This window comes from Symphalangus syndactylus, chromosome 22 (assembly GCF_028878055.3).
Source record: "Symphalangus syndactylus isolate Jambi chromosome 22, NHGRI_mSymSyn1-v2.1_pri, whole genome shotgun sequence".
Classification (NCBI taxonomy): Eukaryota; Metazoa; Chordata; class Mammalia; order Primates; family Hylobatidae; genus Symphalangus; species Symphalangus syndactylus.
The window spans coordinates 18,567,762-18,581,936 of record NC_072444.2 but is presented as its reverse complement, the minus strand read 5'-3'; the positions used below and the strand labels follow the sequence as shown (position 1 = coordinate 18,581,936).

The 14,175-nt window shown below is 41.1% G+C and overlaps 1 protein-coding gene across 4 annotated transcripts in view; it reads left to right on the top strand.

Annotated features, from left to right (window-relative positions):
* Positions 1–14,175, top strand: part of UBR4 (ubiquitin protein ligase E3 component n-recognin 4) — a 145,206-nt gene that overhangs the window by 14,901 nt on the left and 116,130 nt on the right. For all 4 annotated transcript variants that reach the window (XM_063631682.1, XM_055262263.2, XM_063631681.1 and 1 more), the window contains exons 4-15: positions 33–162; positions 280–419; positions 911–1,013; positions 1,149–1,290; positions 1,711–1,835; positions 5,386–5,510; positions 6,406–6,465; positions 6,568–6,758; positions 11,421–11,520; positions 11,661–11,798; positions 12,311–12,428; positions 13,697–13,884. In XM_063631682.1, the coding sequence (XP_063487752.1) occupies positions 33–162; positions 280–419; positions 911–1,013; positions 1,149–1,290; positions 1,711–1,835; positions 5,386–5,510; positions 6,406–6,465; positions 6,568–6,758; positions 11,421–11,520; positions 11,661–11,798; positions 12,311–12,428; positions 13,697–13,884 (1,560 nt within the window). The remainder of the gene's footprint in view (positions 1–32; positions 163–279; positions 420–910; positions 1,014–1,148; positions 1,291–1,710; positions 1,836–5,385; positions 5,511–6,405; positions 6,466–6,567; positions 6,759–11,420; positions 11,521–11,660; positions 11,799–12,310; positions 12,429–13,696; positions 13,885–14,175) is intronic.

Here is a 14,175-nt window from a genome sequence, read left to right as displayed (position 1 = left end):
GAAAGATCTATTTGCATTTGTTTTCTTTTCAGAAACACTTGATTCTCCTAATCAAGGGCCTGTGCACTGGCTGTAGCCGACTAGATAGAACTGAAATTATCACATTTACAGCAATGATGAAATCCGCCAAGCTGCCCCAAACAGTGAAGACACTTTCAGACGGTGGGTGTTCCTTTGACAGATCTGATCACATGACCACCCCCAGGGCACCTTTTCCATGGCACCTTTGCCTTCTAGTGGCACTTTCCTCACCCCTTTTTTTGCTTTTGTATTTTACAGTGGAAGATCAGAAAGAGCTGGCCTCACCAGTAAGCCCTGAGTTGAGGCAAAAGGAGGTACAGATGAATTTTTTGAACCAACTGACCTCGGTTTTTAACCCTAGAACTGTAGCATCACAACCTATCAGTACACAGACTCTGGTGAGTTTCTTTAGTCAAATGTCTTCTTCTCTGTGGGATTTGTTAAGATAATAACACTAGGGGAGAAAAAGTGATGTGTTTTATGTTTGTGATATAAAATGATATACATGTCTGTGGGACAAAATAAATTGAGGAATACAAAATAAAACAAGTAAAATTCACCCCAACTCCTTCTTCTGTCCACAGTTATTACTGTTTGATGACCATTCTAGGCTTCTCTCAATGCAAATTAACAAATGTAAGGGTTATGTACAGTTTTCTATATAAAGGCATCGCTCCATTTTGGTTATAGAACACATATATATTTTAAAGCTGTGTATTTTTTTCCCTCCTCCTGGAAATGTAACCTGTATTTTCTCCAACATTAGTAAGGAATTTTCCCTTCATTAACTGGGGAGTCTGGAGAGTATCCATGCAGCTACTGCTCACTTTTGACAGTTGGTTTGGTGAAGAGATAATAGTATCTTGACAGGCCTTATGTTTCTTTTCAGGTGGAAGGAGAAAACGATGAGCAGTCATCTACAGATCAAGCCTCAGCTATCAAAACCAAGAATGTGTTCATAGCTCAGAACGTGGCTAGTCTTCAAGAGCTTGGTAAGACTCCCAGCTGTTATCAGAAAGCTGATTTCTGGTCTGTCAAAAATTCCTTAAGTGTGCTTCTGTCATGTGGATAAGAATCAAGCATCAGACAAAGGCCTGTTTGTAAGGTTGTGGTTTTCATTCATTTAGGTGGCTCAGAGAAGCTACTGCGTGTGTGTTTGAACCTGCCATATTTCCTACGCTATATCAATCGGTTCCAAGATGCAGTGTTAGCTAATTCCTTCTTCATAATGCCTGCAACAGTAGCAGATGCCACTGCTGTTCGTAATGGGTAAGGTGCTTCACGGTGCACATACTTTACTTTTTTTGTTTTGTTTTGTTTTGTTTTTGGGATAGGGTCTTGTTCTGTCACCCGGGCTGGAGTGCAGGAGTGCAATCTTGGCTCACTGTAACCTCTGTCTCCTGGCTCAAGCTGTTCTCCCACCTCAGCCTCCTGAGTAGCTGGGACTACAGGCACACACCACCATGGCTGGCTAATTTTTGTATTTTTTGTAGAGTCGGGGTTTTGCCTTGTTGCCCAGGCTGGTCTTGAACAACTGGGCTCAAGCAATCCTCCCGCCTCGGCCTCCTGAAGTGTTGGAATTATAGGCATGAGCCACTGTGCCAGGCCCATGCTGATAATTTCTTTAACTGTCACATTATAGAAGTGAATGATTCTAAGAGACACTTGTCGATCTCTGTCATGTTCCAGCTTTCATTCATTGGTGATTGATGTAACTATGGCATTGGATACCCTTTCTCTACCTGTGTTGGAACCTCTCAATCCTTCTCGTCTACAAGATGTGACAGTCCTCAGCCTAAGTTGTCTGTATGCAGGTGAGAAGTTATTATATCTGGTCTCATTTTCTCAGTCAAGCACAGATATACTTTCAGGAAACCATGAAAATCCTTCTGAATACTCTACTCATCCCCCTTTACTTGCTCCCTTCTCTCAAGGATCATCTAACATTGCATCACGGTGAAATGAGGTCTCAATAGGAATCTTTGTAAATGGTCCTGTTGTTTCACTGCTGCCATTGCGTTATAGGCATATTTGATTTTATAGTATGTGCAGATATTAAATATTTACTATATGAAAAGCAAAGTGCCAAAGACTGAGATGAACTACGTGTAGTCTCTGCCCTCAAGGAGCCTACATCTGAGCAGCAGAGAACACATAAGGCTAAATAGCATAATATAAAGCAATATTAAAAGCAATAGAAGTATAGAATATTTTCGGTACACAGAGGAGAGGGATTGAGTCTTGCTGCGGTTTCAGGTTTGAAGAAGGCTTCGTGGAACAGGTGGTATCTGTTTATACTGATAAATGCAAAGAATGATATTCTTTAGGCTTCCATAAAATCCCCTTTTTTCCTGTTGATCTTACTGCTTTTGAAGCAGGGCCTGACAGCTGGTGTTTACTCTCTTTTAAGTTATTGTTAAAAGGACTTTTTAGCCCAGATCACTGATCCTTGGCTTTAAGTTCCAAGACATATCATATCTCTGGTATGTCTTGGAAGTTATAGCAATTTCAGAAGTTTACTTGGTTTTGCAAGTGAAGATTTGAGCAGATGGTCTTGGAAACCTGACTTTGGGAACACCACGAAATTACTGAGGTTGATCTCCCTACATTCTCTGAACAGTTTTAATTTGAACATCTATGTGTAAATAGGAATATAAAGATAAAGGCATCTGCACCCTCAGAGACCTTACTGTCTTTTAGAGGGTATTGGTAAATAACTTATAAGTGAAGAAACTGAATGAGAGATGAGAAAGTACTTTGGAAGTTTAGAGGAGGGAGAGCTCACTTTCAGTTGAGAAAGGCAGTAATCGTGAAGGAGCTCTGATGTCAAATCTTAAGTCAGGTAGGATCTCAGCTTGGCTATTTCTAGGCAGAGGCAGAAGCAGACAAAAAGGATCCAAGAGTTTGGGGGAACATACTACATAAGTTTTGTGTGTGTGTGTGTGTGTGTGTGTGTGTGTGTGTGTGTGTGTAAGTAAGTCTGTAGGTTTTATGGCTATTTGTGGGTGTTGTATAATTGGACAGAAAGCAAGACTCAATTAGAAATGCAGACTAAGTCATTTGGACCATATCCTGTAGATAGTAGAGACCATTAAAGATTCTGAGCTGTGAGAGGATCTGAGCTATATTTTAGGAAGAACATTCAGGCCGTAGTGTACAAGGTATTTTGTTGTGGGGAAATATTGGAGGCAGGGAAACTACTTAGGAGGAATTGGCAGTCATTCAGGCAGCATACATTTAGGGCCTCAGCTAGGGCAGCAGCATTAAGAGTAGAAAGTTAAGGATACATGGGAGAATATGCTCTCTCATAGCCAATTTCCAGTATTGAGCTTCCTCGTGCTCTACCATTGATTTTGCATTTTTAAATTTGGGGTTTATTTATTTTGATTTCCAGGGAATTTCGTTACTCTCACATGGATCTCAGTGTACTCAGTCAGTAAGTGATTAAAGTCAATAAGGACTAGAGATTCTTTAAAAATTCATAGTCGGATTAAAGATCCCAAATCTGGTTTGTTAAAATTTGATCACTTGGGATTTGATTTAAGGAAAGGGATTTGGCTATGATGTCTTTGAGAAATTCCAGGTATAGCAGTATAGGATTTTTTTCATAATCTTAAAATTTATTTTTATTTTTAATTTTTTGAAATTATTAGATTTTACTATTATTATTATTATTATTATTATTTTGAGATGGAGTCTCACTCGGTCTCCCAGGCTGGAGTGCAGTGGCGCAATCTTGGCTCACTGCAAGCTCCGCCTCCTGGGTTCACGCCATTCTCCTGCCTCAGCCTCCTGGGTAACTGGGACTACAGGTGCCCACCACCACACCCGGTTAAGTTTTTTTTGTATTTTTCGTAGAGACGGGATTTCTCCTTGTTAGCCAGGATGGTTAGCCAGCAATCTCCTGACCCCGCCTTGGCCTCCTAAAGTGCTGGGATTACAGGCGTGAGCCACCACGCCCGGCCAGATTTTATTATTTATTTATTTAAGAAATACGGTCTTGCTATGTTGCGCAGGCTAGATTTGAACTGTTAGGCTCAAGTGATCTTCTCACCTCAGCCTCTTGAGTCCACTGTGCCTGGCTCTAGATTTTAAATTTAATGAATAAATTAATTATTTAATTATAATTTTTTTGAGATGGTGTTTCACTCTTTTGCCCTGGCTGGAATGCAATGGCTCAATCTCAGCTCACTGTAATCTCCACCCCCCAGGTTCAAGTGATTCTCCTGCTTCAGCCTCCCAAGTAGCTGGGATTATAGGCGCCTGCCACTCCGCCTGGCTAATTTTTGTATTTTTAGTAGAGATGGGGTTTTGCCATGTTGGCGAGGCTGGTCTCGGACTCCTGACCTCGGTTGATCCACCCACCTGGGCCTCCCAAAGTGCTAGGATTACAGGCATGAGCCACCACACCCGGCCTTAATTATTTATTTTTATTACTTTTTTTTTTAAGAGAATCTTAGTGTTTCAGCCAGGTGGGAGTGCAGTGGACCGATTATAACTCACTGTAGCCTCAAACCCTTGGGTGCAAGTGATCCTCCCACATCAACCTCCCGAGTAACTGGAACTAGAGGCATGCACCACCACACCTGGCTTAGATTTTATTTTTAAAGCAATTTTAGGTTCATAGAGTTCCCATATACTCCCTCTCCCTTATAGCTAGTTTCTCTTATCAGTAATACTTTTAATTAGTATGGTGAATTTATTATTGATGAAACAATATTGATATATTATTGTTAACTAAAGTCCATAGTTTACATTGGGGTTTCATTTTTGTGTTGTACAGGTCTATGGGTTTTGACAAATGTATAGTGTCATGTATCCATGATTACCATATTGTACAAAATAGTTTTACTGCCCTAAAAATCCCCTTTGCTCTACCTATTCATTCCTTACCCCATCCCTCGACCCCTGGTAACACCATTGATCTCCACTGTCCTCTAGTTTTACCTTTTCTAGAATGTCATGTAGTTGGAATCATACAATAAGCAAGATTTTCAGATTGGCTTCTTTCTCTTAGCAGTATGCATATAGGTTCCTCCATGTCTTCTCATGACTTAATAGTCCATTTCTTTTTATTGCTGAATTAATATTGCATTGTATGGATATATCACAGTTTATCTGTTCTCCTGTTGAAGGACATTCATGTGTAGTGTGTGTGTGTAAGTTTTTAGCTTATTTGGATAAATACCTAGAAGTCTGGTTACTGAATTGTATGGTAAACCTATTTAGTCTTGCTCTTAATGGCATTTATTTTAAGTAATCAAATCATGGAATTGCTTGTGGGTGGGGTGTGCTTTTGTGTTTCAGCTTTGGTGGATTCTTGGGTGCACTCCATGGCTGAGACCTGTGCATCTTCTTTTTCAGGTGTGAGTGTGGCAACCTGCATGGCCATCCTGCATGTGGGTAGTGCCCAGCAAGTGCGGACAGGGTCCACGAGCTCCAAAGAAGATGACTATGAAAGTGACGCAGCTACAATTGTCCAGAAATGTGTAAGCCAAAGATCTGGGGATAAGGGAACCTTGATTGTTCAAATGAGGGAGTATGGCCAGTTCCACTTTCTTCCATGATAGAAGAAAGAACTTAGAGTATTCTCCGTACTACTTTCCCTGGGTATTAGTAGGTCTAAGAGGTAGGCATCCAGCTTGTTGATTTGGTATAGTGGTTGATGTGGTATATTGCTGTTTCCCTATCTCTGTAGAACACACTTGAAAGATTAGCCATTAATTCAGGAAATACATTTGAGGGCCTACTGTGTGTCAGTGTACTTTTAGGGGAATTTAGTAAACAGGAAAATTTCCGATAGTGATTAAGTGCACTGAAACAATACATTGTGATTGATAGTAATCTAGGCTGGGCGTGGTGACTCACACCTATAATCCCAGTACTTTGGGAGGTGGGTGGATCACCTGAGGTTAGGAGTTCAAAACCAGCCTGGCCAGCATGGTGAAACCCTGTCTCTACTGAAAATACAAAAATTAGCTGGGTGTGGTGGCGCAAGCCTGTAATCCCCGCTACTCTGGAGGCTGAGGCAGAAGAATTGCTTGAGCCTGGGAGGTGGAGGTTGCAGTGAGCTGAGATCACGCCATCGCACTCCAGCCTGGACAATAAGCGTGAAAATCCGTCTTAAAAAAAAAAAAAGTGATCTGACGTGGAGCTGGGCATGCTGCTTTTGATTCGGAGGAGGGATGGCTTCTGAGAAGGTGACATTTGATCCAAATGAAAAGAGGGAGTCAGCTCCATTGAAGGTCAAGGAAAGTACAATGGAATGTGTCATTGAAAAGAGGATATTGAACTCTTCAAGTTAAATTGTTTGGGTAGGATTTAGCATTTATAATGAAATCTGTCAGCTTGTTCAGATTTTTGTGTCTGTTTGATATTGTACAGCTTGAAATCTATGACATGATTGGACAAGCAATCAGCAGTTCTCGCCGGGCTGGTGGTGAGGTAAGAAGTGTATCTGTCTCTGCTGCATACTTCCTATCTTGTCCTCTCTGAGATGTGAATATCTCTATGATTATGTTTTTTATTTTGTGCCTTTCACAACAGCACTATCAGAATTTCCAATTGCTGGGTGCTTGGTGCTTGTTAAACAGCCTTTTCCTCATACTGAATCTCAGTCCTACTGCGTTGGCTGATAAGGGGAAAGAGAAGGACCCGCTGGCTGCCCTCCGAGTCAGAGACATCCTTTCTCGTACTAAAGAGGGAGTGGGCTCCCCTAAACTGGGGCCTGGAAAAGGGTATGTGTCTACTTGATTGTAACTTACTTTTTGTTTTATTTCCCTAACATTTTATATTGACAGGGAGCTAGTATGACTTCATATCAATAGGAAAATTTGCCTTCCTACCTGGTTTGAATTTAACAACTAAGATAATGATCATGACCTGTTATCTCCACAACATAGCTTTGTGATTTTTAGATAAGTCACTCATTCTCTTTGATCCTATTTCCTCATCTATCAAAGGGGAAAAATATCTGTGCAATGTGTATTTCAGGAATTTTTTGAAGTTCAAATCAGAAAAACATGTTTCTGTCTTGTAAAGCGGGCTTGTTTGACTTGGAGTTGAGTACTTGCACGTATAACCTGTAAGATGAGAATATTGTCAGGGCCTCCTGGTTTGCTTCCTGTAATATTTGCCATTGTTTTGATGAACTCTGAAAGAAGAGATATGACCAATGTACTGTTCAGGTTTCATTTTCTTTTTTTTTTTTGAGACGGAGTCTCGCTCTGTCGCCCAGGCTGGAGTGCAGTGGCGCAATCTCGGCTCACTGCAAGCTCCGCCTCCTGGGTTCACGCCATTCTCCTGCCTCAGCCTCTCCGAGTAGCTGGGACTACAGGCGCCCGCCACCACGCCCGGCTAATTTTTTTTTTTTGTATTTTTAGTAGAGACGGGGTTTCACTGTGGTCTCGATCTCCTGACCTCATGATCCGCCCGCCTCGGCCTCCCAAAGTACTGGGATTACAAGCGTGAGCCACCGCGCCCGGCCCAGGTTTCATTTTCTAAGCCCATGTGTTTCTGGATTTTTTCATTCAATCCCTATTATATACTAGGCCCTATTCTAGGCATTGAGGATATAGCACTAAGCAAAGTGATGTCCTTGCCTTTATGGAGTTTATTTTATATCTGGAGAAACAGTGAACAAATCTACTAACGAGTAGATTATAGATAATCATATATAAATGTTGTGAAGAAAAAGATGTCAGAGCGAGGGGCTGGAGAGTCATAGGGGCTTTTATTATTATATTTTATTTATTTATTTATTTTTTTGAGACAGAGTCTCCCTCTGTTGCCCAGGCTGGAGTGCAGTGGTGTGATTATGGCTCACTGTAACCTCCACTTCGTGGGTTGAAGCAAGTCTCATGCCTCAGCCTCCCAAGTAGTTGGGATTACAGGTGCATGCCACTACACCCAGCTGATTTTTGTATTTTTAGTAGAGATGGGGTTTCACCATGTTGGCCAGGCAGGGTCTCGAACTCTTGACCTCAAGCGATCCGCCCACCTCAGCCTCCTAGAGTGCTGGGATTACAGGTGTGAGCCACTGTGTCCAGCCCAGGGCTATTATTTTAGTTATTTTGGATGATCCAGAAAGGGCTCCAAAGACATGATGTAGAGACCATATGTGAGGTGACAGAGCTATGTAAGTATTTGGGGTAGAATTGGATAGGGTGGTGTGGCAAAGGCAGAGAAAAGAGGTCAAATTCAAATATATTTGGAAGGTACAGCTGGCAGGATTTACTGATGGCTTGCATGTTGGGTGTGAAAAAGATGACATCACAATTTTTTGGCTTGAGGCCACTGGGTTGTATAATTTACTGATACCGGGAATGCTTGTTTAGGAGTGGGTTGAGTGGGAGGAAGGGGAAGAAATAAAAACGTAATATTGGCCATGCTGAGTGTAGGATGACTGTCAGACCTCTATGTGAGATGTTGAGTGGGCAGCTGGATATGTGAGTCCAGAGTTTCAGGAAGAGATCACAGCCTGGACTGTGTTAACAAATTACCCTCTGAGCATCTTCTGTGTCCCAGGCTCTGTGTTAGTTCTGGAGTGCTGTGATGAACATAAAAATGGACATATTCTCAATTGACATGAAGTAGATATCCATACAAATATATCTTTTTTTTGTTTGTTTGTTTGAGGCAGAGTCTTTCTCTGTTGCCCAGGCTGGAGTGTAGTGGTGCAATCTCAACTCACTGCAACCTCTGCTTCCCAGGTTCAAGCAATTCTTGTGCCTCAGCCACCAAGTAGCTAGGATTACAGGTGTGCACCACCATGCCCAGCTGATTTTTTTGTTTGTTTTTGTATTTTTAATAGAGATGGGGTTTCACCATGTTGGCTAGGCTAGTATTGAACTCCTGGCCTCAAGTGATCTGCCTGCCTGAGCATCCCAAAGTTCTGGGATTACAGGCATGAGCCAGTCTGCCTGGCAATGTCAAATTGTATCTAGAGAGTATTAGAACAGGGGCATTTGACCTGGCCAGGGACATCAGAGCAGGCTTCCCCAAGGAAGTGCTAATTAAGCTGAAATCTGAAACCGGTATTGACATGGTAAGGTGATAGATACTAGGCAAAGTAAGGAGGTAAGAGTGTTCCAGAGCAAACGGTAGTTTGCGATTTTATGAGTGGCCATTTTCATTCTTGGCATTGTAAAGGGAAATGAAAGAATGCCAAGAAGTATATCCTTAGAAGTAGCAGTTATGCTTTTAAAATGGCTGTTGTTTCTTCATAATTTTAAAAGAATACATGTATGTTGTATAAGTGACAAGCCATACAGATGGGCATAAATAGGAAAGGTAAAAATGATCCCAAATTCTACCACTCAAATTGGTAAACATTCCTTCAGACATTTTTCTTTGCACATATAAAAAATATATAAGTTTACAAAAATGGGATCAGTGTATATGAAATACTGCAGCATCTTTTCAGTGACACTATTAAAATGTCTAAGTTTTTAATGGCCAGCAGTATTCCACTATGTAAATATACCACAGTTGCCTAATTCCCCTATTGCTAAGCACTTATTTAGATTGTAACAAATGTCTTGTTTTGATAAATTTTGCTTTGGTAACTTGCTGAAATATAAACTTTTGGGAACTTAATTGTCCTCTTGGGATGAATTCCCAAAAGTACCATTGTTGGGACAAAGGGCTCACATATTTAAACACTGGAAATGTTTTGTCAAACTACTCTTTAGAAAAGTAACACTAATTTGCATTGACACCAGCTGTGTGCTTATATGCCCGTTTCCCCATGCTCTCTTTGACACTGGGCATCATTAGTCTTCATGTTTGCTTATCTTAGAGGAGAGAATGCTATGATATTTCATGTATTTGTATTTCTTTGATTACTAGTGTGATTGTATTTCATTTCACCTATTTATTGGTCATTTGTATTTCTTTTGTAAACTGCCTTATGTCCTTTGCCTTGGTTTTCTTTTTGGTATTTGTCATTTTCTTTTTAATTTTTTTTATTATTATTTTTACAGAGATAGAGTCTCACTTTGTCTCCTAGGCTAGAGTGCAATGGTAGGATTATAGCTCACTAACCTTGAACTCCTGGGCTCTGGTGATCCTCCCACCTCAGCCTCCTGAGTAGCTAGGACTACAGGTGTGCACCACCATGCCCAGCTAATTTAAAAAATTTTTTTTATAGAGATGGGATCTTGCTGCGTTGACCAGGCTGGTTTTGTACTCTTGGCCCCAAGCAATCCTCCTGCCTCAGCCTCCCAAAGTGCTGGGATAAAGATGTGAGCCACCACATCTGGCCTGTGTTTGTTCTTTTTTCTTTTTGATTTATATAAACTTGCAAGTCAGATATATTAACCTTTTGTTATGTGGACATTTTGGACAGGAGGAAAACACTTTACTCGAATGTAATTTTCTTTTCTTTATTTTATTTTTATTTTTGAAACAAAGCCTCACTCTATTGCCCAGGTTGGAGTGCCGTAGTATGAACACAGTTCACTGCAGCCTCCACCTCCTGGGCTCAAGTGATCCTTCTACCCTGGCCTATTGGGTAGCTGGCACCACAGGTGTGCACTACCACATCTGGCTAAGTTTTTCATATTTTGTAGAGACAGTTTCTTGCCATGTTGCCCAGGTTGGTCTTGAACTTCTGGGTTCAAGTGATCCTCCCACCTTGGCCTCCCCAGGTGCTGGGATTATAGGCATGAGTCACTGCTCCCGGCCTGTCTTTTTATTCTCTTAGATTTGTTTCCAGATATTTTATAGAAGTTGGTAATTCTAACCTTTTTCTTTTCAAAACAATGATTCTTTAAAAGTTCAATCTACATTTAAAAGTCAGCATCTTTGCATAACCCATTAGCTTTGAACTGATAGTTTAAATTCCAAAAATTTTTCGATTTGGGAGTTTCTTCTATTCCAGGAGGTTTTATTTATTTATTTATTTTTTTGTTTTGAGACAAGGTCTTGTTCTGTCACCCAGGCTGGAGTGCAGTGGCGCACCTCAGCCTCCCAAGTAGCTGGGACCATAGGTACATGCCACTGCGCCTGGGTAACTTTTTAATTTTTTTGTAGATACAGGGTCTCCCTCTCTAGGTTGCCCAGGCTGGTCTCAAATTCTTGGGCACAAGTGATCCTCTCATCTTGGCCTCTCAAAAGTGTTGGGATTTAAGGTGTGAGCCACTGTGCCCAACCTAGTCCAGGAGTTCTTAACCTGAAGCCTGCAGATCCTTAGGCCATTTGTGGATGGGGTTCAAGGAGATTGTGAACTTCAGAAATTATATGCAGATGTATGTATGTACAATTTTTTTTTTTCTGGAGAAAGGTCCACAGAGTCTGAAAGAGGTCTAAGACCCCAAAATGGCAAGATCCACTGTTTCAGAGGTTGTAATTTATCGTTAATTATTTTAAGGTTTGTGTTTTCCTTTTTCTTTTTGTAGGCATCAGGGATTTGGGGTACTCTCAGTAATATTGGCAAACCATGCCATTAAATTGCTAACGTCTCTCTTTCAAGACCTGCAAGTGGAGGCCCTTCACAAGGTGAGGAGGTTATCCCCATGGTAATCAGCATATTGATTGCGGGATCCACTTCTGGCCAAGCAAGCTTGATCCATCAACTCAAGTTGTTTTTTTCTGGCTGAGTAGTATCATTAATTGCCCTTTGATATCATTGCTTTCAGGGTTGGGAGACAGATGGCCCCCCTGCAGCCCTGAGCATTATGGCCCAGAGCACCTCCATACAGAGGATTCAACGGCTGATTGACTCTGTCCCGCTGATGAACCTGCTCTTGACGTTACTTTCAACTTCCTACAGAAAGGTGGGTGGGAGTCAAGCCATTGATAATTTAGAAGAATGTCTCATAATTTTATATATATAATATATATATTTTATATGTATTTTATATATATATATATAAAACCTTCTTGAAATGAGTAAGACTGACTATATACCATGACCTTTATAGACCCAAAGTTGTGGTAATGGTGTTGAAGTGAGAAATTCTTAACGGGTTGAATCTATCCAAACATTTGAGTCAGTTATTGATTATCAGTTTTGTGATACACGTGGCTGTTTGGTGATTTGTGATGATTGGCATACTGAAGCAGAAGCATAGAGGACGCTATGGAAATACACCTTTTTTCAATTCTTGTCCACGTCTCTGGTTGGTAGTGTTTTTGTAGGACAAAGTGATGAAAGTCCTTAATTAAGGGAGCTATTAAGAGGCATACTCTTGGATTTAGGAAAAAATAAAGAGAAATGGAGAAAGTTTTCATGTGGCGAGTGAGATTAAATAGGATGGCTCCGGTTTTGTAATTGTCATTTTCCTAGGCATGTGTCCTGCAGCGGCAAAGGAAGGGCTCCATGAGCAGCGATGCCAGTGCCTCCACCGACTCCAATACTTACTACGAGGATGATTTCAGTAGCACGGAGGAGGACAGCAGCCAAGGTAGAGGCCGCTCTTTTCTGTCTCCCAGAGATAAGCTATAGAGTACGACAGGAGTGTTCTCAGCAGATTCCTGTAGTTTCCTGAACAAACCAAAGTTTCCATTTTGTTTTCATCTGCTTAGCCTGGACCTTGGTTTTATGTGCATTCAAAGATGACATGTTATTTAAGAGCAAGTTGAGCTGTTGATGAATGAATGATGGAAACAACTTTCAGCCAAGCCTGGTTTACTTTTCATTCCTTTCCCTCCAAAATCAGAAAACATCTCAATTGTTCCATATTTCTTCCTGTGTTGACTGATTTTGTGACCTCTGCTCTAAACTTTTTCAGTGAAACTCAGTAGGTCACATGTGAGGTGTTCGGTTTGGATGTTATCATAGTCATAGTTTAGGGAAGCTTGAGTAGAGAAACCTAATCGTGTTGCAGTGAACACACTGGCATGCCCTCCTGCCTTAGTTTGATGAGAGAGTGAATAAGGTAAGTACCTCAGATTATTTCATAATCAGATTTGTGGGAACAATGTGAAATACGGAGGGAGGCGTGATTCTTACCATCCTGTGATTTATGGTTGATAAGGCAAGTATAAATTTGCTCTTGAAAATGTTTGGCTTGTTACGAGTAAAATAATGTGAAGTTGTTTTTCTTTCTTTGTTGGGCTCCTTAAAGAAAAATCGGCTGGGTGCAGTGGCTCACACCTGTAATCCCAGCACTTTGGGAGGCTGAGGTGGGCAGATCACAAGGTCAGGAGTTCGAGACCAGCCTGGCCAATATGGTGAAACCCCGTCTCTACTAAAAATACAAAAATTAGCCGGGCATGGTGGCACATGCCTGTAGCCTGTAGTCCCAGCTACTCGGGAGGCTGAGGCAGGAGAATTGCTTGAACCCGGGAGGTGGAGGTTGCCGTGAGCCAATATTGCACCACTGCACTCCAGCCTGGGTGACAGAGCGAGACTCCCTCTCAAAAAAAAAAAAAAAAAAAAGAAAGAAAAAATAAATCAGTTTTATTTGAGTATAATTTACATGCAATAATGTGAGAAATTCTTAACGGGTTGAATCTATCCAAACATTTGAATCAGTTATTGATGATCAGTTTTGCTCTTATTTTGTGTATGCATTTAGATGAGTTTTGATACACAAATGCAACCTTGTAACCACCATCACAATCGGGATATCCTTGTGTTCCTTTTGACTTAAGCACTTTTAGGAAGCAGATGCACCAAAAACACTTTTAAAAAATATTTATTTTCGTTACTTTATCTTTCTCTATTCAGATGATGACAGTGAGCCTATTTTGGGGCAATGGTTTGAGGAGACTATTTCTCCCAGTAAAGAGAAAGCAGCACCTCCGCCTCCTCCCCCACCTCCTCCACTGGAAAGCTCTCCTCGGGTTAAAAGCCCCAGTAAGCAGGCCCCTGGTGAGAAGGGCAACATTCTGGCGAGTCGCAAAGATCCTGAGTTGGTAAGAGTAGGTTTCTAAGGTTTAGGGGAAGTGGATATGGGGAGCTAGGGGTATGAGAAGCAGGTCATTTAAACTCAAACATTTTGTGGCTTGGATAACTGTAGTGTTTAAAGATATTTTTGCTTAGGACTTATATGTCTTGATTATGTGTCATTAAATAACTTGTGTGACTGTTCCTGTTTCTCTACTGGCCTTTAGAGTCACTTAATGGCTTTGTGACTTTGGGCAAGAATCTGAATTTTTTCTAGCCTTAGTTTTGTCTCCTATCATATGACAGTGATTGTACCTGCA